The sequence below is a fragment of the Henckelia pumila genome, chromosome 3 (assembly GCF_033568475.1).
Source record: "Henckelia pumila isolate YLH828 chromosome 3, ASM3356847v2, whole genome shotgun sequence".
Taxonomy (NCBI): Eukaryota; Viridiplantae; Streptophyta; class Magnoliopsida; order Lamiales; family Gesneriaceae; genus Henckelia; species Henckelia pumila.
In genome coordinates, this window is record NC_133122.1 from 104,452,015 (window position 1) to 104,474,442 (window position 22,428).

At 35.9% G+C, this 22,428-nt stretch overlaps 2 protein-coding genes across 5 annotated transcripts; one reads left to right on the plus strand and one right to left on the minus strand.

Moving 5' to 3' along the window:
* Positions 1–443: 443 nt before the first annotated feature.
* On the plus strand, positions 444–4,231 carry LOC140887715 (transcription factor bHLH143-like). 2 transcript variants are annotated; one of them, XM_073295154.1, is made up of 4 exons: positions 444–691; positions 1,454–2,075; positions 2,208–2,348; positions 2,434–4,231. In XM_073295154.1, exon 4 carries the CDS (start codon positions 2,451–2,453, stop codon positions 3,435–3,437), a length of 987 nt encoding a protein of 328 aa, XP_073151255.1. In that variant the 5' UTR covers positions 444–691; positions 1,454–2,075; positions 2,208–2,348; positions 2,434–2,450; the 3' UTR covers positions 3,438–4,231. The 2 variants fall into 2 exon arrangements, with proteins under 2 accessions (XP_073151255.1, XP_073151256.1); XM_073295155.1 differs by having other exon boundaries at positions 2,437–4,231.
* Positions 4,232–13,991: 9,760 nt separating this feature from the next.
* LOC140886564 (gamma-tocopherol methyltransferase, chloroplastic-like) lies at positions 13,992–20,007 on the minus strand. Of its 3 annotated transcripts, XR_012151610.1 has the most exons (8): positions 19,501–20,007; positions 19,096–19,265; positions 18,853–18,957; positions 18,551–18,754; positions 18,253–18,355; positions 18,047–18,149; positions 14,366–14,875; positions 14,107–14,223 (listed from the first exon to the last, which is right to left on the minus strand). XR_012151610.1 is itself a non-coding variant. In XM_073293203.1 (7 exons), exons 1-7 carry the CDS (start codon positions 19,895–19,897, stop codon positions 14,133–14,135), a joined length of 1,173 nt encoding a protein of 390 aa, XP_073149304.1. In that variant the 5' UTR covers positions 19,898–20,007; the 3' UTR covers positions 13,992–14,132. The 3 variants fall into 3 exon arrangements, 2 of the variants coding, with proteins under 2 accessions (XP_073149304.1, XP_073149305.1); XM_073293203.1 differs by lacking the exon at positions 14,366–14,875 and having other exon boundaries at positions 13,992–14,223; XM_073293204.1 differs by lacking the exons at positions 14,107–14,223; positions 14,366–14,875 and adding an exon at positions 17,827–17,881.
* Positions 20,008–22,428: the final 2,421 nt, after the last annotated feature.

The following is a 22,428-nucleotide window of genomic DNA, read 5'->3' on the forward strand; positions in this document are numbered from 1 at the left end:
TTCGTGAAAAAAAAAGAGAATGAAACTTTTTTTCTTGAGAAAATAAAAATCAAGTTTATCTATTTAGGAAATTGAAATCGGTTACTGCATAAAACTTATAAACAAAGCAATGAACGGTTAAAAAAGTTGAAAGTGGAGAGATAAAGGTATTTTTGAAACAAAAAAAAAGTTTCATCAAAAACAGTTTTTAAAAGGGACTCTCCCTTTATTAATATAATAGATATATATTTTAGGCCCACACATATAATTATTTAAAACAACTTGGAAATTATACATAAATCTACGGTTAGACTTTTGATTAATGATTCAACGACCCACGGGTCCACAAGATTACACAAGTCACGCCCCGCAAACAAAGCAAGCTAGCGCATGATTGTTCACACGTTTGGCACGATTACACATGAAATGAAATGAAACAATCATCGACACAAAATTCATTTTCATTTCATTTCAGTTCCGATTTTTGAGTCTATAAAGTGGTTTATTCATGTTTCTCGGCACCCAATCTAATCTCCCTTCAGCTGTCTTCTTAACCATTTTACTCAGTTTCTCTCACTTCCTCTAATCTTGCTCTCTCGTGGTTCTTGTCTTAGGAGGTGGTTGTTTTTTTATCTGGGTTTCTTGATTCTGGTGTACTCTGAAGAGAGGAAGCCATTTTGGGTGCTGGGCTTTTGGCTAATTCTGGTCTTGTGTAAGATTTTTTTTTTCTTTATCATCTTCAATGTGGCTGTTAGCTGTTGTGGGGTTTGAGGTTTGGTCGATTGATGGATATGAAACTTATGATTTTTTGTCATCGGATCTGTTTTCTAGAATTTTCTGAAAAAGAATTGACTTCTTGTATTCTTGTTCAGAAATCTTGATTTTGCTGTCTGGACTTGGTTCGGTCTCTTAAGACGTATGAGAAAGTATCATGTGAAAAAAAAGTAGTAGTGAAATATATTGGATTTTGAGCTATATTGAAACCCCTCGTTTCAAAAGTTCGTTCACATGGGAATGATCAATACGTTTGTATTTTAATGGACTCGAAAGTTTACTTGTTTGTATCTCTTTCTTGGCTAGTAGGTTGAGCTATCTTTCTAGTTCTGAAAGTTGAAGTGGTAATATGTATATTTCAACCATGAGATATTTTCTTGTGTTTTCTTGGCTTAAAGCATTGAAGCTTAGTGTATTTATTTATATTTATTAAAGAATAAATCTAATCTGTTGCACCCGTCGAAGAGAACAAGTTTTTATGTCTTGAAAAAACTAAAATCAGTGCGGCCTCTTTAAAACTGGCAAAAGACATGCTATTATAGTTCCACTTTCTTCGTTTTCTCTTTAGTTTTGAGTTCTTTCTCCGTATATGTGTGTGTTTTTTTTAATTTATTGATTGTATACTTCTGTCATGTTGTAGCTGAGTTGTTATTTTCTCCACTTGGATATGAGTTTAATGAATTTCTGAACTTCTCCGCAGGTCTTTCATAGTCTGTAAAAGTGGCAAACAATCACCATAAAGAACAATATGCGGTGGTGCAGTCTCTCCATTGACGTATTTCGAAAAGCTATCTCATTGAACTTGTTTTGCCGTGTGATTCTATAATAATTTCATTCTAGATAACTTCATCCTTTACTCTTTCAACCTTCAATTTTTATAGTACACATCGAAATACCTATTGATTCCATGGGTTCATCTCACTTTTTCGTCATTCCTTGCAACATACTCTGGATAAGCTGAATTGTTTTCCTGTACTTCCTAGTTATTTCTCCTTTCTTTGCATCAAGCCTTCTTTTGTGTCATTATCCATTTATATTATTTAATACGACTAAGTTTGGCAATTTGCCTATCATCTTTGGCTGGAGCCTTGTGGGAACTGTTATACCTTTTTGAGTACAGAATTTCCAAAAATTTGTTTCTACTTACATTTCTGAACTGTATCTACAAAATTCGAGTGAACTATTGGATATTAGTAGTTATGGTGTGCCAAGCAGCTAGCCAGACAAGATTTCGGGCATTGAAACACGAGAATGGATTTGCTGGGTGTGCCACCATAATAGTTAGAGTCATCGCATGCTTTCAACCCCTCCAAGATTGTCAGGTTAGTAACTTACAGTCGATTATGCCAAAAAGTCGTTTGGTACAAATATATCTTTCCTTCTTTTCGAGGCCACATCGATTTTGTGCAATACTATCAAGAAATACTAACAAGTTTTTCTTGTTTCTATTTCAGGCCGAATATTTCCGCCATTTGCTTAAACCTGTAACGTAGATCAATTTCTTTTCCACGCAGTCAAGTTAAAGCTCGTTTGTTTTTATTGTTTCTGTTTCTGCTCAAAGATACAAGTCCATCATTACTACGTTTGTTAAACTGGTAGGCTTGCCGTGTCTCTGTCTTTTCAGTATACTGTTTGTGGACTTCTATGTTTGATCCTCTGACCATTATTTCTTCTTTCTAGAAGCGTGTCGCTCTTTAATGGAAAGAGACTCCGGATCTTGGTTTGATCATCGGCATGCACATTTACTGTCATCCAATCTGAATTTATCCGGCTTTCCATATGATATTGGCTGGCTGAATGCTGGGTCAGTTTCGAAGAGTGCTCGTTTTATTGAGGATTTTCACCAGACCTTGGCTCCTGTATTGAACTCTGCGTCCAAGGAAAAGTTAATTACTGGCACTGTTGATTTCAAACAAAAAGAAAGCCCTATACTTGACCCTGCCCCTACTGAGAAGAGATTTCTCGTGTTTGATCAATCTGGTGGCAAAACGACCTTGATTTATAGTTCTGGACTCAGGCCTTCTGTTCAGTGTGGAACTTGTTCGATGCCTAAACCTCATATCACTTATAATGATAATAATATAATGAAAGGAGATCCAAGGATTCGTTTGCATCCTCTGAGGTCAATTATCAATGAAGAACACGAACATAATAACTCTCGTGATGATATGGTGGACGAATCTGACATGCGTGAAGACTCGGAAGAACTGGATGCTTTGCTATATTCAGATAGCGACAGTGATTTTTCCGAAGAAGATGAAGAAACAAGCACTGGCCATTCACCTAGTACGATGACCGATAATGGTACACAGGATTTTGTTGAAGAAACAGGCGAAGAGGTTGATAACTTTGCTGGGCCAAATAAAAGGCAGAAACTTTTGGATGAATTTTATGGTGCCACATTGCAAAAGAAAACTCGAAGCTCTGTGAAAACCAATGGATTTTCTGGTTTGGAAGTTGATGCAGAGTCAACTTGTCGCAACGGCAATTGGCCATGTAAAGAAGTTCTTACTTCTTTGTCTGGTACCAAAAGGAAAGAAAGAATACAGGAGACATTGAGTGTTATGCAGAACATTTTCCCGAGTTTAAATGGTAAAGGTGCAATTGATGCTATTGATGAAGCAATTCATTACTTGAGATCCTTGAAGATGAAAGCCAAAGCGTTAGGGCTTGACTCTATTTAAACTTCTAATCATAGTTTGCCTCGTCGGGACGAATAAATTTTAGGTTGGGCAGTATATTTAGTCAAGGTGATTGTAGCTCAGACGTGCATATACATACGCAATGATCTTTCAAGATAAAGCTAGGGGGAAGTAGTTGAGACAGGACCATAAATGGTTAGCCTGATGTCTCCCCGTTATACTCTTCCAAGAATGAGTTTTAGAACACAAAAATTTTGTTTTCGAATATTTCATATGATTCTATCCTGCCTACGGAAAGAGGACGAAGATACGTGCTAGAAAGTAACATCAATAATGCTTCTTGTGATTGATTAATATTTGTCGAAGGCTTCTTCAGTCAGTTGGACTTGAGAGAGTGCATGCATGGTGCAGAGGTCCCAAACTTATTCTTCTTGCCACTCTCTGTGGCTTTGATGCATTACAGCCTGTCAAGCATGGCGGAAGTTTACATCATTGTCTTTAGTTGGGTTATTTCACATGTTTCAAGAAGCTTTTCCATTTGGGGATCGGTAGCCGTAAGATCATAGAAGCAGTGACATTTGGGGATCAGTGGACGTAAGATCATAGAAGCAGTGACATGATACCATCCAGAGTTTGGCCTCTTGACCATGCAGATAGCTCGAAAGCGCCAAATTTAGTTGGATTCATTGTTTTGCTTTGATGTTTTATGTAGTTTGTATGATTTGTGTGGGTGTTGTTTTTGATTAGTGTGGCTTCAAAATGTATTAATGCATTTGCATGTTTGTTCAACAATGTTGTTTTGATCCGAGGTTTTGAATTCTTGTGTGTGTATATATATATATATATATATATCTATGTATATAGAATTGATCACGTATGGTGGATATCTATCTGAGCACTGTTAAGGTGGATGGCTCCTCAGTCATGTGTTGAGGTGGATGCCGCCTCAGCCATGTGTTGTTACATTAAGACGTCCATTCTCTAAACCAACTTCGTTTCTTTTGGTGCAAATTGCAGGATCATGTGATTTCCAAGGGAAAAAAGGGGGACAGGATGCACTAGAGCCTCTGCATCAGATGTTAATATATGCAAAAAACATCCTAAGATCTAGGCAAAATTGGGGGCCAACCAAATTTCAGACAATCATAACTTGAACTTGGTAAGATCCTTACTTTTCAAATGTCAGGAGCAAACAAACTCGACTATGAGTCAAAAGGTTTATCTCACAAATTTATCCTCATCTCCGGCAACACAAAGTAGATTGAGAAGTCTCACCATCTCGTATTGTTGAAGAAATAAAAATTTAAGTTGTCTTTTTTGTTCCGAAAAATACCAATATAATCGAACTAGATACAATGCTATGGGAAGTATTCGATGACAATGACAGAACGAGGCAGGTTTAATAAACTTTATATTTTACCGCAGTTTGTGTAATGAAGTATACAGATGACGATTGAAAATAAATATATACACAGATGATAAAACAATTCCATAACATGTAGCTTAAATTTTAAAATTGAAAGGGAAAAAAGGTCCCTACGAAACAAATAATCAAATTATGGGAAAATTCCGGAAAAATCGCCAAAGTAATTTTCACTTGTTGTTCAGTCCCTGCATCATAGTTTGTAATTTTTCAGTCCCTACTACACATAATTTGTTAGTTTGAGCTCTCTCTTGGACACAAGATTACCATGTTAATCTTAAATATATCTTAAAAGTCAATAATACCCTTATATATTTATTATTAAATAGAAGAACATTAATTTCCTCAATTTCAAATGGCTGCACGTGACGAGAGCAATATTTAATTTTAAATAATGGTGCATTAGTTTTCTACAATTTTTTGGATTTGATTATTTATGATTTTTTTTAAAAAAAAATTGTTTTTTTTTTGTTGTTTAATTCTTAGTTACATTTTGAACCCAAATGTAAATTTTGTTGAGATATTCGAGAATTTAAATTTTAATATTAGATTTAGAGGTGATCAAATATTTTTATTTGTTTATTTCTTATTATATCATTATTTATCTACCTAATATTTCATGAGATATTAATTATCATTGTAAATAAATGATCACTAATTTACAGGTTATATAAAAATTTCTAATAAAATAAAATATTTAATCGAGTTATAATCATTTCGATCAAAATAATACATCCATTTTTATATGAAAACAACCATTTTTAAAAATGTTACTAATCTTACTACACATGACAATTTTGTTTCAAATTTTTTAGAAAAACCGACCAAACAACACCGTGATTTGGTGTAAACTGAAATTTGAGCACAAATCGGTTACAATTTATAAGAAATTACGTCATATTCAAACATTATTTATAAACAACTGAGTGGTGTAAACACAATTAAGGTAAGTATTTGACAAGTAAAATTAAACACTCGTTGGATATAAATTTTAAATAATAATCACCATTTCCCAATGCATGATTCAACATTATTTTTCTAAAACTTTGATACCGAGACATGATAAAGTGATGGACTCGTGGAACTGAAATTAGAAAAAGAAATTGGTGATAATGTATAACAAATTTATCACCATCAATCAATATTTAATTATTATTATTTTAAATAATTTAGTATCATAAACACAATCCTGTACAACTGTAAATACGGGCTATGTTTGGTACATGGGTTTAGGAGAGGATAAGGACAACAGTCCGTGGTTTGACTCGTTTTTAGTACAAATGCTGATACCACCAGGCTTGGTACTGCGCACTGTTCAATTTGGAAAAATGCGGTAAATAAATCCAACTTTCACGAGGTATTAGCAATCCGTATCTGTACAGTAGAAGAGCCAATGAACCATGTTTCCCATTATACCCTTGGCCCTACTTCATCGACAATGTATAATTTCACCACCCCCTCTTTATCTTTCATTTATGCTTGGCGCAGTTCGGTGTTTTGGTTTTTGCGAAAATGTTGTTTCGAATTAAAAGTCCAAAATGGAAGCAAATTTGTGACAAATCTACTTGAAGGTTATTGCACAGATCTGTCAAACTCTGTTGAAGGCAGCAGCAACTCCATTATTCTCTACATTGTCTGAAGATTGGAGATCATTGAAGAGCTCCACGGCAACCTACCGTGGATCTTGAAGGTACCTGACTAATCAAGCCATCGCCTGCACGTTGTGTTAAGACCAAAATCATTAACATTACTTATTAATGAGCAGTTATTGAAGAAATGCACAGATATGAAATCAAAAAAATCGAGTTACCCATCGTTTGTCGCAGATTTGGCTGAAGCAAACACCGGATATTTGAGTTGGAGAAATTGAGATCTAGTTTTTTTTTTTTTGAGAGTGAAATTGAGATCTAGTTATTCCACGTGGTCTTGGATGTGCACAGTGATAGGGGCAATTTTGAAATAAGCTGGTTACTCCCACTTTTAATCCTATACACAAAAAAACGAACCAAACAAATTAATATATATTAAATTATTTTATAATTATTTTGAAAAAATATACTTCTCCCACAATTTATCTTTATACTAATAATCTCATCACACGTATCACATGAAGTACAAATTTTAAATAATACTATTTATTTTCAAGTATGAATGTACATTTTAATTGTCAAAATGGCTTGCTATTTGCTGATATAGTTAGGTCGTACTAATTTAAAATTAAGTAATATTAGATTAAAATCATATACTTTTTGCTCATAATCACCAACAATTGCACACTTGCATGTATGGATTTACATTGTCAATTGCCAATTAGATTTCTATTCGGGTCATCTTACATTATATTACACAATTGGATAACAATTAGGTTGTATTGGACATTATCAGACAATGATTAAGTAATTTGTATGTCAACTATAATTGAGTAATGTTCGACAATAATTTCAGATTATTTGACAACATGGGACATTATACTATGCAATATGTAGGCATTATTATACAGTATTTAGATACCTTGAATCAAGATAAAAATTGGGTAATTTTACATGATATAATGCATACACAATTTGACAATTTGGCCCCTGAAATCTTCACTATTTGCAAATCAGTCATCGGTCAATCTTTTTAATTCAATTTCAATCCTAACTAATTTAAGAATATTAGAATTTAAATCTAAACTCCAAAAATTCTCAAATTAAATATTCTCGCATTAAAATTAAATAATCTTGGGCCTTACAGTTCTCCTCGTGAGTCTTCAACTGTCTAGAGGCATAGGCAATCACATGACCTCTCTGTGATAACACACATCCCAAACCCTAGAGAGAAGCGTCGGTGTGGACCACATAACCAACTGATCTAGACGGTAGAGCCTACACTGGAGTAGTAGTCAGATGACGATGCAACTCGTGAAAACTATCCTCTCACTCCGACATCCAAACGAAAGGCACATCTTTCTTCATCAACTGCGTCAAAGGCTTAGCAATCTGAGAAAAGTTCTCCACGAATCTATGGTAGTATCCTTCCATCTCAAGAAAATTGCGAATCTCCGAGACTATCGTCGGACGTGACTAGTTCACAATGGCTTCCGTCTTACTAGGATCAACAGAGACACCGTCTCGTGAAATCACATGAATAAGAAAAACAACTCGGTCAATCCAGAAGTCACACTTGCTCAACTTAGCATACAACTGTCTCTCTCATTATATGCAATACAATATGGATATGGAAAGAGTGCTTGTCCATACAGAGAGAATATACCAGGATAGCATCGATGAAAACTACCACGAACTTGTCCAAAAATTCGCGAAAAACCCTGTTCATCAAATCCATAAAGATAGCTGGAGCATTCGTCAATCCAAACGGAATCACCAAGAACTCATAGTGACCATATCGTGTGCGAAATGTTGTCTTAGAGATATCCTCCTCTCTAACCCACAACTTGTGATATCCAGACCGCATATCAATCTTCGAGTAAACAAAAGTACCCTGCAACTGATCAAACAGATCATCTATCCGCGGAAGAAGATACTTATTCTTCACAGTCACCTAGTTAAGCTGTCGATAGTCTATACAAAGACGCATCGACCCATATTTCTTCTTGACAAATAAGACTGGGGCTTCCCATGGCAAAACACTCGGTCGAATGTAGCCTTTATCAAGAAAATCCTGCCGCTGCTTCTGCAACTCTCTCATCTCTCAGGTGTTAATTGATACGTAGCTCTGGAAATCGATGTTGTCCCTGGAAATAACTCAATGCCAAACTCGATCTCCCTCATTGGTGGTTGCTACAACTTTAATTGTAATTCACCCAAGTGTAGGTTGTCTGCAAGTAATATACTCGTGAGTACGAGATCGATCCACGGAGAAGATGTTGTAAGTTTAATTTTAGCAATAATATATTATAGATGAAAATATTATTATAAAACTTCAAATACAAAAATTATAAAATTGTCAAGGCTTCAAAGGTTCATTGTTGGTTTATTTAAGATTGCTTAACAAAAATAAATAAAAGAAACTAAAATAAAAATAAACATAAGAGAATAATTAAATATTTATACAAATATATCATATAATATAGTTCCCACTATATTAATATCAGATTAACCGATATTTAATACATGGTACCCATAATATATATATGCATAAATATAAATTGACATAAAATTAAATGTTAGATCAAATCACAATATTTCATTTAGAACAACCGGCAGAGCCACGCTATTGTCTAAATAAAATATATGACTTTTTATGTTAGATGCGGAAAAGTAAATGTTAGATACGAGAAAGTAAATGGTAGTTGCGAAAAGGTAAATGTTAGTTGCGGTAAGTAAAAGTTAGTTGCGAAAAGTAAAAGTTAGTTGCGGAGAGTAAAAGTTAGTTCAAATCACAATATATTATTTAGAACAACCGACAGAGTCACGCTATCGTCTAAATAATATATATGACTTTATTATAAATAGATACATATATTTATAGTATATAATTATTGTAGTATTTATTGTATCATATTTGACAACAAATCAAGGTAACCACATTCAAGGTACCAAGCATTTGATGTAAATAGGTAACAACAAATCATCCAAAATTATACCTACAAATAAAGATCAATTAGTAAAAATAAAAATAGAAAAGGAAAGAATATACAAAATATAAACAATCTTACTTGACCAACAATGAAACCTTTTCATCTTGACATAAAAAGATTTAGCTTTTCATGAACATGAAACTCAAGAATAAAGATAAAAGAAATTTCATACTTGAACTTGAGAAACTTGCACACTCAAACTTTTATTCTCACACACACACAATATTTATTTTACAAATAAGGAATTCTCTACACTCTTGCACACTACAAAGCTTATACAACACATCTATTTATAGGCTAAATGAGAGAAAGAGTCCAAGACTCATTAAATATTGAATAGTAAAGTTGGTGGGTGGTTGTTTTCTTGAATATCAATACCTTGACCCAATGTTAATTAGCATTTTTGATGCCATAGACCACCGATTCAGCCTCTCCATTCAACATAGAACACGTAGGATATTTTGTGTAGATGTGTTTGGACATATAATTCACCTCTTTTGGGTAAAAGGTGAAATAGTTATGATATTTTTACTACAAGCTGGTCATAGTAAAAGTAAATCTGTCTCCTTTTTGATGTTTGATTATTTTGATCATCTTAATGAGGTTTTTGGAATTTCTTGTCTTCTACAAAGTTGAAGATGCCTCTTTTGTGATTCTACAGGATTTGAGATTACTCCAATATGACCTTTGTAGCTTGAGTAATTTTATTTTTACGAAACCTGCGCAAAACGTAAAATACAACATTTTTAGTAAAACAAGTAAATATAAACACACAACACTAAAATAATACAACTTCATAATTTTAATGAAACTTTAATTTTAAAACACAACTTTTAACATATAAATAATTACAAATTTTAAGTTTCATCGCACCCCCAAACCGGCTAATTACTAGTCCCTTAGTAATAAAATATCATAAAATCACAAGTTAGATTTTTATTCCTTAATATATATATTCAAATATGCAAACTTTGAAATTTTAAAAACACACTTGTGAGGAGATCATATGTTTATTTATAAATCTCATTATCAACCAATATATTAATATGTAATTGGATGGGCTATACATATATATTTCACACAATATCAAAATATTAAATATATATAATTTTTTTTTACATAAATATTTTCTAAAAACTGAGAATAATATAATTAAAAGGATAATAGAAATCATTTTCATAACATGTATATCATCAGGAATATTAATGTAAAAGTCTCAACTCCATATTCTCTCGGGTTAAAGTATTTCATATATAGCTGTTTTTCACTCATGGAGTTGGAAGAAAATTATACACTTTTTGAAAATGGCTAGTAAAGCAGACAATCAAATAACCTAATATTGAAAATAAGATAGGATGATTTACAAAGAATAAACCCATTTTTTTTTTTGTTTTTTTTTTTGTTTTTTTTTGTTTTTTTTTTTGCTTGGCTGCAAAATTGTTTTTACATAATCAAATACCTCCAATAAACTTTGAAAATGTAACATTTTTTTTTTCAAAGTTTATTTATTTATTTTTTATTTTTTATGAGGTAAATCTATTATATTAATAATTATAGTAGAGATATTAATACTCTACATCTTTACAATCAAACTTCAAACAACTTTGCAGCCAATTTTCTTTCTTTTTTTTTTTTTTCAAAATGGGTTTAATCTAGTAATCAACCATTTCTTAATAATCAATAAAAGCTTATAAGTTGTTTTCTCAATTCTCACCCCTCACTCACAAAATTTATGTGAGTAAATATTGCACTTTTACAAATTAATTCCCTCAATTATACATGTTATTATTCATTCAATCAATATCACTTTAATTATATACTCATAAAAGTTTTAGAAAATATGTTATTTGAAAACACACAATTATATATTATTTATAACTTATATCCCATCAATTATATATTTTCTATTAAATTGATAAAAAGAAGAATAAATAAACATCTATACAAAAAGACTTCATTTTCTTAGTAGTTTGCAATTTAAATATATACGGAATATTAAAATCTAATCTATTGTGATAAGATGATAAATAAAAACTAATGCGTGTCAGGAGTTTTTGATTCCTTACTCTGCCATTGAAAAAAAAAAATAAATATTATTATAGAAATAAATTTTTTTTAAATTTAAATTTTTTTTTTTTTAAGGATAAACCCTCCCCCAAACCTGAATATGACATTTTTTTAATTTTTTTTATTAAAAAAAAGAGTACATGATGAAAGAGATATCACCTGGAATTTATTGAAGATGAGGAACAAACACAAACCATTTCGTGACATGTTGAATCAATGATGACTTCAACGTCTTCTTATGAGTTGAGGGTTGGCTTCCCATCCAATTTTCTTATAAATTGGCAAATAGGGTCTTTTTTAGTCAGATTCCCAAGACCATTACCATGACGGTGCGCTTGGAATAGTTTCCATAAACGGAGAAGTTGACCTTGTACATCTCCACTAGAATGTGTCTCAAGAGTCAATGAGATATCATCCAATGACTCTTTACTCAGCCCATTCTTAATGAAATCAATTTTATCTTCTCTATTTGTGGAAACACATCCCAAAGATCTGCATCGTTTGTTACAAGTCCATCTGGCACATTTATGACAAACATCTAACCCTTTTGCCCTCCTTTTCTTCGCATAGGTGTTTTTTCCTAGTCCGGACATATTTCGAACATGTAAGAATTTTGGAACTTCGCCACCTATTCGAACCTTGGCTTCAATTATAAGACGAATATCCTCCGGAATTCCTTTTTGCATAAGCATTCTCAATCTTTCACGTCTGCATTCATAAATCATTCTTCGAACCTTTTTAGAAACCGAAGAACAAATATATTTTCCATGTTCTTTGATAGCTTCTTCCATTTTGAAAATAAAGAATTTTTTTTTTTTGGATCAGTTATTGTGGGAAACCAATTTAACCGATTGTAAGAACCACGGAGTACCGTTATCCGCCACTTAACCGGGAAGTGACCTAATTTCTGCAAAAATAAAATGAAAATATTAATAACAATTAAGTTGGATCATATAAAGGCATAAATTCATCATCAAGAATTTTATTTTCTAAAATTGGTTTAAGTCTTTGCCCATTAACTTTAAATACATTATTATTTTTAGGATTTTCAATATCAACAGCACCATGAGGATAAATATTTTTAACAATAAATGGTCCACACCATTGTGATCTAAGTTTTTCTGGAAACAAATGCAAGCGAGAATTATAAAGTAAAACTTTTTGCCTGTTTTCAAAAGATTTTCTCATACTATTTTTATCATAAAGGCTTTTGTTTTATATTTATAAATTTTTGCATTTTTAGCTGTTTTCTTTGACAACAATTGATCTCCACAAACCTCATAATGAAGAAATTTAATGACACTACTTGCCTCATTGTCGGGTATGCATCGTCGAAAAATTTGATCCTCCTATTGGACAGTTCTTCCCCTGATGGGATGGTCACTGTGAATCCACCAATCAGATCCTCGCACTCAAAGCTCCGCTTGCGAGTAAAAGCCTCCGATATGAAAGAATGGGTAGCCCCTGAGTCTAACAAGGCTCTAGTGGCCACACCGGCTACTAAAATTCTACTTGCATTAAAGGTGATTACAACCACGAAAAGATTGAAAACAAATAAGGCAAGTCCTTCTTAGGTTCATTCTAAGCCAACAAATCCCATAAACAAAATTATTCATCTCTACACGACCAATTAACCCAAAGCATGCAACCTAAAACAAATTCTCATTCCCAAAAGAAAAGCTCAAAACGAACAGTGAAACTAGGAATCGGTTAAATCACACTTAATTAAATGCTCTAAATATTACCTGTGACGAGCGTGGTATCCGGATCGGCCTCCTCGGCATGCATCACAAACACTCTCCCCTGAGTCGGCATCTCACGCCATGCCCCGGCTTCTTGCATCGATAACAAACTCCAGCGCCTGCCAAACACTTCCCATAATGGGCACGTTTGCACTTCGGGCAAAATGGCTTCTCCCCAGTCTTGGGAGGAGCGGGTCTCGGTGCTGGCTGACCCTGGGGTCGCTGAACATGATGTCTCTAGGGCCTGAAGTGTCCCTGCTGACGCTGCGGCCCAGTGAATGGCCTCTTCTTATGCTGCTGCTGCGGGCCATGAGATGGGAGCGGCCTCTTACTCTGCGCCTCAGCACTGATGTCCCTCAATGTCTGCTTAGACCTCAAAGCTCGTCTGAGCGCTGAAGCATAGTCAGCTGGCTCCGCCATGAGTACATCTCGTCGGATAGTGGGTCGTAGCCCCACAATGAAGTGCTGGAGCTTCTCCGCCTCGTCGTCTCCAATCAGAGGCACAAAGTGGCAACCACGCTCAAATTTCACCACAAACTCAGCCACCGATAAGTCTCCCTGTCGCAGACTCAAAAACTCCGTCTTCAAACGGGCTCTCACATCAGCAGTGAAATACTTCTCAAAGAAGATTCTCCTAAACTCAGCCCAAGGCAGGGTAGATGTGTCTACTGTCTTCTCCACTCCCTCCCACCAGAGGGCAGCATCGTCCTGGAGATGAAAGACAGCACATCGGACTCGATCCGGATCTCCCAACTGCATATAGCGGAAGATCACCTCAAGAGATCGGATCCATCCCTCCGCTACCAGTGGATCAGTGATTCCAGCAAAGTCTTTCGGATTCATCTTCCTGAACTGCTCATAAACAGTCCCCAGTCCAGGCCTCGGAGCGTCCACATGTCGCTCTAAGATACGGGCTAAGCCCGCTAGCACCTGCGTCCCAACATCTGCAGCTGGTGGAGGTGGCGGAGGAGGAGGTGGCGGTGGATGTGGGGGACGTCCACGACGAGCGGCCATCTGTACGCAAGTTCAAATTCCCACAATCAAGTTTCATGCCTTAGAAAAAAAAAATTTCTTTAAACTTTTACAAGCTCAAAAATTAAAAAGGATAAGCGGAAATGAAGTTAAACAAATAAAAATCATTGCACTTAAATCTTACAGACTTTGAGGCGAGACCCCTTTGCGTTTCGGCAACCGATAGTAGGCACAGACCCAACAAAGACCGAGGCTCTGATACCAACTGAGACGACTAGCTACTAATACTCAAATAAATAGAAAATAATAATACGCGGATTTTCTAAATAATTAAAATTTTTCTAAAAATTTCGGCATGACCCATATGATTTTAGAACAAACCAACAACATAGACAGTAGTTAAAAATATTTTAAATAACGACTCCCAACGTTCAACAAGTATCAAAACTAGTAACATGACAGTAAGGTGCCACACCGGGCAACCAAACGAAAGTAAAGCGAACCAAATGTTCCTAAGCAGGGAAACACATCTTGCTAACAAGTAAACGAGAAAGTACGAAATGTAAATTTATTACAGACTCTAGGACTGAAAGGACATAGCGGAAAAATAAATGGAGCCACTGTCACGGGCCTGCACCTCCGGGAACCTCGCCCAGGGGATCCTGCCCCTCAGTCCACAGATATTCGTCCTCACCTGAAAGTAGTAAGAAGTGGGGTGAGTCTAAAAGACCCAGCAAGATCATGGGGTGGAGGGGGGGGGGGGATAACGAGTACTAAATAACTACAAGCACACACAGAATTCAAAATAGTGCGTAATAAAATAACCGTTAGTGCCCCTAAACTTAAAAGTAATGAACATGTAAAAGATGCAAGTACAGGAATATGACAAGTGCAAGGCTAAGTCAAATAACTCAATAAGTTGCATAACATGGTTCTGAACATAAACATATAAATAGAGAACTTAGATCCTTGAGTTGTGACCCTGTGGTTTCGATCATGATCATGGCTACAGTGCACTATGCCGCAAGGAAGTCAGGATGTCTCCTAAAGTCGGCTTGCCCTGTGATTGGTAAGGGAGGTCAAGATTTCTCTCAACCCCACGCTTACCCGTCTATATTTGGTAAGGTAGGCCAAGACGTCTCTCAACCCCACACATACACGTCCATTAGTAAGGTAGGTTAGAACGTCTCCCAACCCCACACATACATGTCATTTCTATAGTCACAATCAGTTCACCTTGTTCGAAAATTAATTTTCTTTCTTTATTGGATAAAGGACTTAGCAAGCATATGTGAAAGTAATGAACTAAAAGAAAATCTGTTTACTCAATGTACATGCAAGAGACTCGATGGTGAATGACTGGAATGGTGATTTAGGAAAGTACTAGGGGTGGGATTCTAAACCATGAATAACACACTTAGGTAAAAGGAGCGATACTCCCTAAAATCTTATAACTCACTCAATACTTGCCCGAAGGTAATTTCGCTTGAAACGACATAATTCTAACTTCTCGAGTTACTTCCAGCCCCGAAACCAAACCCAAATTCTGATCCCAACACTAGTTATAATGTTCAAACCCGAACAACAAGCCCTTTTTGCCTAGAATTCTGCTCTTCCTAAGACTTAAGGCCTAAAGCTTAGAGAAAACTCAACCAATCCAAATGGTCCCTTAGTCCTAATACCGCTTCCCTACCACAGTCCTACCATCAACCATCATCTAAACTCACCCAACAATCCCATTAACAGACGCCAATTTCCCTTGCTAAAACTCAATCCCGGACAGCCACAAAACAGCTCCTAGTGCTGCCATAATTCGAACAGCCCCTAACACAAACTCAAAACGCAACCGACTCATTCTATTGCTACCAAATGAACTACATATCAACCGTGGTAGCTCCTAGATCACCAATCCAATCCGTCATCCACAAACACAGAAACTTTTGAAATATGCTAGCCAAAATTCAGAAAAAATCGAAATGGTGCTAACATGATTACCAATGCATTTCAAAGCTTTGAGGATCATTCAATCTCAACCTATGAACATTATTATATCAGCTAAAATCAAGAATTCCCAGAAAACACAACATTAGCCGTAAAGAAAAAAAAGCAGGGCACGCGTATGCTTGGTATTTTCGAAAATGGGGAGGGCAGCAGCTATCAATAACATGGAACACATAATAATCGTATACAAAATGCAAGAAACGAATCCACAATCTTGCCTAAACCAGAACAAGCAAGAATCAAAAATCCCGAAGAAGAGATGAAGCTGCGACCGAGAACTAGGCTGAGAATTGAACGGGGGAAGAAATAGGGAAACCGAGCTCAATCTATACTCCTAGCTAGGCATGGAACGATTATCTGGAGGAAATCGAAACTTGAGAATCTCCTGGTGAAGAATCAAAGGTGTCGAGCTCACCTTGAAGAACAGGGGGGGTATCGGGCTATTATGTGTGTGTATGTGTGCGCGTGTTTAGGTGTGTTAGTGTGTGTGAGTGTGATTTAAAAGCTAGGGTTATCCAAACCTAAGAAAAAAAATGTCCATTAAAATTTAAAGTGCTAAACTAAGGAAATAACTCGCATTCTAAATGAATTCGTACCCAAAATACACACTAGGATTTTCAAATAAAATAAAAATTCGACTACGATAGCCCGGAAATTAAAATACTAGTTCACGCAGAGATTTAAAAGAAATAGCTCAAGAGTGCGGGAAATATTAAATTTAAAAGCGACAGTCACTGAAAATTTAAAAAAAATGATTAAATAATATAAAATTTAATATTGAGCTAAGCAATTAAATACCGAAAATTAAAAATTATAAATATTAAAACAGGTTTAGGCATAAAACTCAAATTATAAAAAATTCTAGGCATCACAACTTTTGACATAAAATGTAATATTTTTTAATGAATAATCCATATAAGAGACCCGTTTCAAAAAAATGACCCTTAAGACCGTCTCATAGAAGGTTTTGCCTAAATTGTGCTACTTCTGAAGCTTCAACGTCTATATATCATAAATAATGATATTTTTAATAATGCGTTGTGCTCTTCATGAGAAAAATCGAAATTATTTCATTCATAACTGAGAACCCCTAATTATAAAGAATAATTATAAGATACAAATATGTAGATAGATAAGACTGAGAAAATATCTTAAGCAAAAATCTATCTTGAAAATCATCTATATTCAAAATCATATCATAACAATTTTTATATAATATATGAATAACGAAATAAAATTTTAAGTTTAAGCTCCATTATTTGTTCTTTATAAATTCCTACAATCAAATTTTAATTAACAAATAATTTCTTTTTCAACTTAACTTCATTAAAAATTTTAATTTTCAAATTTTGGAAAGTTAAATTTTGTTGAAATTCATTTTAGTAAATTATTTAAATGAAAAGGTAAAGACAATGCCGAAACTGAAATCAATGATTAATTAAAAGTGTGACCAAAACCGAAACCACTAGTTCGAGCAATCGACTTTAACCAGCTATAGTCCAGATACCATATTAAGACCAACCATTCAAACAAGAGACGTGAAATAGGGCTAAGACGGTCGGCTTGATTCACTCTGTCACATAAAATAGTGGGTTGAGTTAGTAATTTCTCGATCTACCAAAATGACTTGTCTGCACATCCTACCTAATAGTGGATGGGATTGTGGAAGGTTGCAGGCAGATTGGTCGTAAGTCTCAACCTGTCAAATCACATATAAATCTACTTATCTACGTTGGTGTTTTCCCAAACCCGTACGTTAAATTGTAAATGGTAACGTCTATTATTAATTTTCAATAATAATGAGTATCAATTATTAGTACAAACAGTGGTAAAGGTAGCAAAAATCTAGTTATATTGCTCTTACAATGCAGGTTTTCGACAAGTGATAATGACGAATTTGACGAGGCCTTTCTTGTATCCTTCCACCATCAACGGCATGGCCAACGCTCCCTTTATCGTTTTCCACCCTATCAAGAAGATAAGGGCGGCGTTTAAGCAGATTAAACCGCAAAAGAAAACAAAGGGAGGCATAGTTATTGGATGCAGAATGCGAAGAAAAATTTTAGTTACCGCTTCTTAACAAAGAAGTGATGCCTCTCCATGTCAATGCTGATCTTATTACTGCGGGCCAGAATGGGGCAACAAACTCAGACCAGTCTGCAGCCTTGATATCCTGTAAATAAGTGTCAGGAATCAAGATTCGGATTATATTTTCCAGACTCACACCACCATCCATTTTAAGAGTCCGAGCTTTAGGTACAAGCAATTTCCACATATACTAGACGGGAGAAAAAGTATAATGGCCGGCCGATAGTTAAATTTTACGCGACAAGAATTACTCAGTTCATTAGGGAGGACTGGAGATCACCTCGAGGGAGAGAGATTTCAGTAACTCTATGTAATCAGCAGTAGAGCACCATGCCGGGAGATAGTAAGCATCACATATCTTGTTTAGTATTGTAGTCTCGTGTGAAGTCAGGGATTCTTCGGAAGGAGACAGATCCCTGTGACACCATGTGACTATGATTATTGTTCCTCCAGGGGCAGCCACCCGAGCAAGCTCGTTAACAAACTACGTATCCGAGTAAAATCGAAAACAGATCAGTCATTTATAAATGGGAAATACCCGCATGTGCAGCAAAACAGATGGTCAAAATGAACACAAAGAACCTTTGCTTTGTCGGGCATATGTTCTCCACTCTCCATTGACCAAACCAAATCGAATTCGCCATCTGGAAATGGCTGATTCAACGCATCCGCAACTTGAAATGAAACCTGAAATATTTCCCACTAGTTTATTGATTTTAAAGAGCTCTATAAAAAATAAACAAGTTCTTCCATAGCTTGAAAATCCAAAATAAATTCCATGGTGCTAAAAATAAAATAGCACGAAAATGGAAATAGTTTACATGCCTGGCCATCTAATCCTCGAGCAGAGGCAAGTTCTTGAGCCCTCTGTGCCTGCACAGGACTAAGGGTGATGCCTCGGCATTCGGCCTCATATTTTATCGCCAAGTACCTCGAACTGCCTCCTATTCCACACCCCACATCAACAATTTTTCTTGGTTTCTGCAATGAATCATCTGCAAATTTTCCAACCCCCCACCAAGAACAGATAGATCAATGAAACAATCAGCAAGAATTTCAGAGTCAGCTCAAAAAATGCAAAGAAACAAGATACCCCATGTTCTGGAATTTTGACCACATACGGTTTTCCGACTGGATAAAGTTAACACATTATTATTGACATCCTAAAACTTGTAATTCATGTTTGCAAATCCATTCTTTCAGCACATTATGTAATTTGCTAGGACTGACCCGAAAGTGAGGCGAAGCGCAGGGACTCCTCGATCATCCGGATCTGAGCCAACCGGTGGTCCGATATCGAGACGTCGGAACCCGGCTGGTAGAAGCCGTGGTGCATGTGGTCGCCCCATATGTCCTCCCAGATTCCCGAAGACTCGTCGTACAACTCAGCTATCCCTTTCTGAAGCTTCTCCGTCGCCGTCATCGCCGCTGCCGTGTTCAAGCTCATCCTCCTCCGCCTCCGGCCGCCAATCTTCAGCGATGATATTATCTTCCTGTTGTGACCAACTAGGACCGCGAATTTCGGGGCCAATATATGGGAGCTGCTCGAGTAGACGGGTGGGCCACCCCCACCATCCCTCATTCGCCCGCCATACTCCCACGTGCTGCACACTGCACAGCTTCCCATTTTTGAGGTCTCTGATTGGAATTCAAAATCTAACCCCCCGAGAAGATGATGTGAACAGTTATGGAGCTCCTCGATAACAGGAAATTGGACAATTGTATTCGTGGGGATGGATAATGGTAGAAAAAACCAATTTCTTGATATTCGTTAATTTCATATTGATTGGAAATTTGGAACACTCGCAAATTTAGGAACCTTCTAGAATTCAAGTATCCACAAAAAAACTCGTTTTAAGACTCTCTACAATATTTTAGTGATATAGATATCTAATTTGACTTGACATATAAAAATTATTAAACATTGTCTCATAATAAATATGAATTGAATCGACTCGTCACATTACAATTAAAAATCAAATACACAACTGATGCGCGATCATGGACGCACGTGATCAAGCTTCAAAGAAGGCATGTGATCTGCTAGTATTGTCCGAGGGACCAATAACACGAGGACGAAGCAAGAGGCTTAAGAAAGCACTTCATGGACTCATAAAGAACTATTATGAAGGGTTTGGGGAGCATTAGAACCAAGTTGGAGAGCATTTCAACGTGATCAGAGTGCTAAAAGACCAAGCAGAAAGCAGCTGCGTTGCACCTGCGCAAGAAATTGGCGCCCCTGTGCCGTAATGGAATTCGGGACAGAACTGTGATACCCGTGAAAATTTTTAATGTACTAGCTATAGAGACCCTACCCAAATCCACTACCTAATCAGAGTAATTAGCGCATGCAGTAAATTAATTAAAGCATAAAAAGCGGATAATTTAAATACAACAAATCTAATCGCCAGAATACAACCGACAACAGTAAAAAGTGTATAATACTCTTATACAACCAAATCGAAAGTTTAGGGTATCAAATTCCCTAAAAACTACCTCCACTCAGGTACCAGCCTCAACCCTGCTGTGAACCGCCGGGACCGTCTAGTCTCAAACCTGCTGAAAGAGTGGGTGCCCGGTTAGCCAACTTGTGGCTAAGGGCTTTTATGACTCTATGTAAAATAATCTTTTGTTTAATATAATTTACACTTTTATAATGACATTGACTTTATCTTTCTTCATATTGTTATATTATGATATACTATTGTTGTTTTGATAAAGACCTTGAATATACTATAGTGTATGTAAGATGTGGTAGCACATGGGGATGGCTATCATGAAACACATCTTATAGTCACTGTATATTCTAAACTGTTCCTAGTCAATTGAGCCGTCCGCAAATAAGGATAAGGATCGCTCGAGATTGAGACTAGCATTTGCGATGCCGAGTACCACGTTTCATTGGTATGTAACATAGAGATGTTCAAAGCATGCAAATGGATATTCATATGATGAATGATCGAACTACCCTATTCGGACTTTCCAAGTGGTTATCACTTATCGAGTGGATAAAGTTCGCGGTTTTGGTTGTACACCATTAGTCCTTATTACTTGAAACATCATTGAGACTCTATATGCTAGTACTGTACTTTGACTCGTTTATCGACTCTATTGGGGTCATCAGGTGTCGGGATTGGGTACAGTTACGACACATATAGGAGTCGATGCTTTGTTGTCAAGGATTCACCACATACTTGCGAGTGTGGATATCCTATGCAATCTGAGGAGATATTAGTGTGACGAATCTCTGGCCAGAGTACATGATGTGTTTTAGGTTAATGGGTTTTCCTAGTAACACATGCGATGTCACTAATAGATCTACAAGATGTTATGCATAGTTATCGAATCTCGAACAACTCTCGATATACCAATGGTTGTTGATTCGATCGGGATATATGGATGAAGGGACCGTACTGTACGCTAACCAAAATCTACTGGTTCTTGCAGGCACTATCAGTAATACCTAGGGAATCATGGGGCGATGTTGCTAGGCGCTCTTACCATGATTCGATGGGTAAGTCGAAAATTGTTGTTCCGAGTCACAAGGAGTTGTGAGCCCACGGCTAGTTGTATTCCTGAACCATTGAGGGTTACACAAGTAATGGATTACTAAAACCCCGTAGAGATAGTTAAATTTAAAGAGTTAAATTTAATGAAAGAGAAGTTGGACTTCTTAACTAAAGGGAGTGAGATTTTCTAAAATGACATAGGGATGGGCATTTTTGGAAATCACTGAATTCGGATTCAGAAAAATTATCTTGACTCTAAAAGATGCAGAAATGGTTTCTGTGCACATTGGTAAAATCAGTTTATCAATCGGAGTCACGATGAATTTTATATTAATTTCTATAACAACGGGCTTGGCTTGTTAGGCTTAAGTTATGGATTGTGGGCTTTAAGGAGTTAGAGTCCTGATATAATTATAACTAGAAATTCTCTATAAATAGAGGTGTTGGGTTCAAAAATCACACACATTGTATATTGCAATTTTCGAAAATACACTCTAGAATTTTCAAGGGGATTTTCGAAATCCTCTATCCCTTTTTGGAGAAAATTCGACTTGTGATTTTTGTGAAAAATTACAAATCGAATTAACAGATCATATCTGTTTATTCTCTACGCAAACTTCTGATTGATTTCTAGTGCAGTCAATCAGAG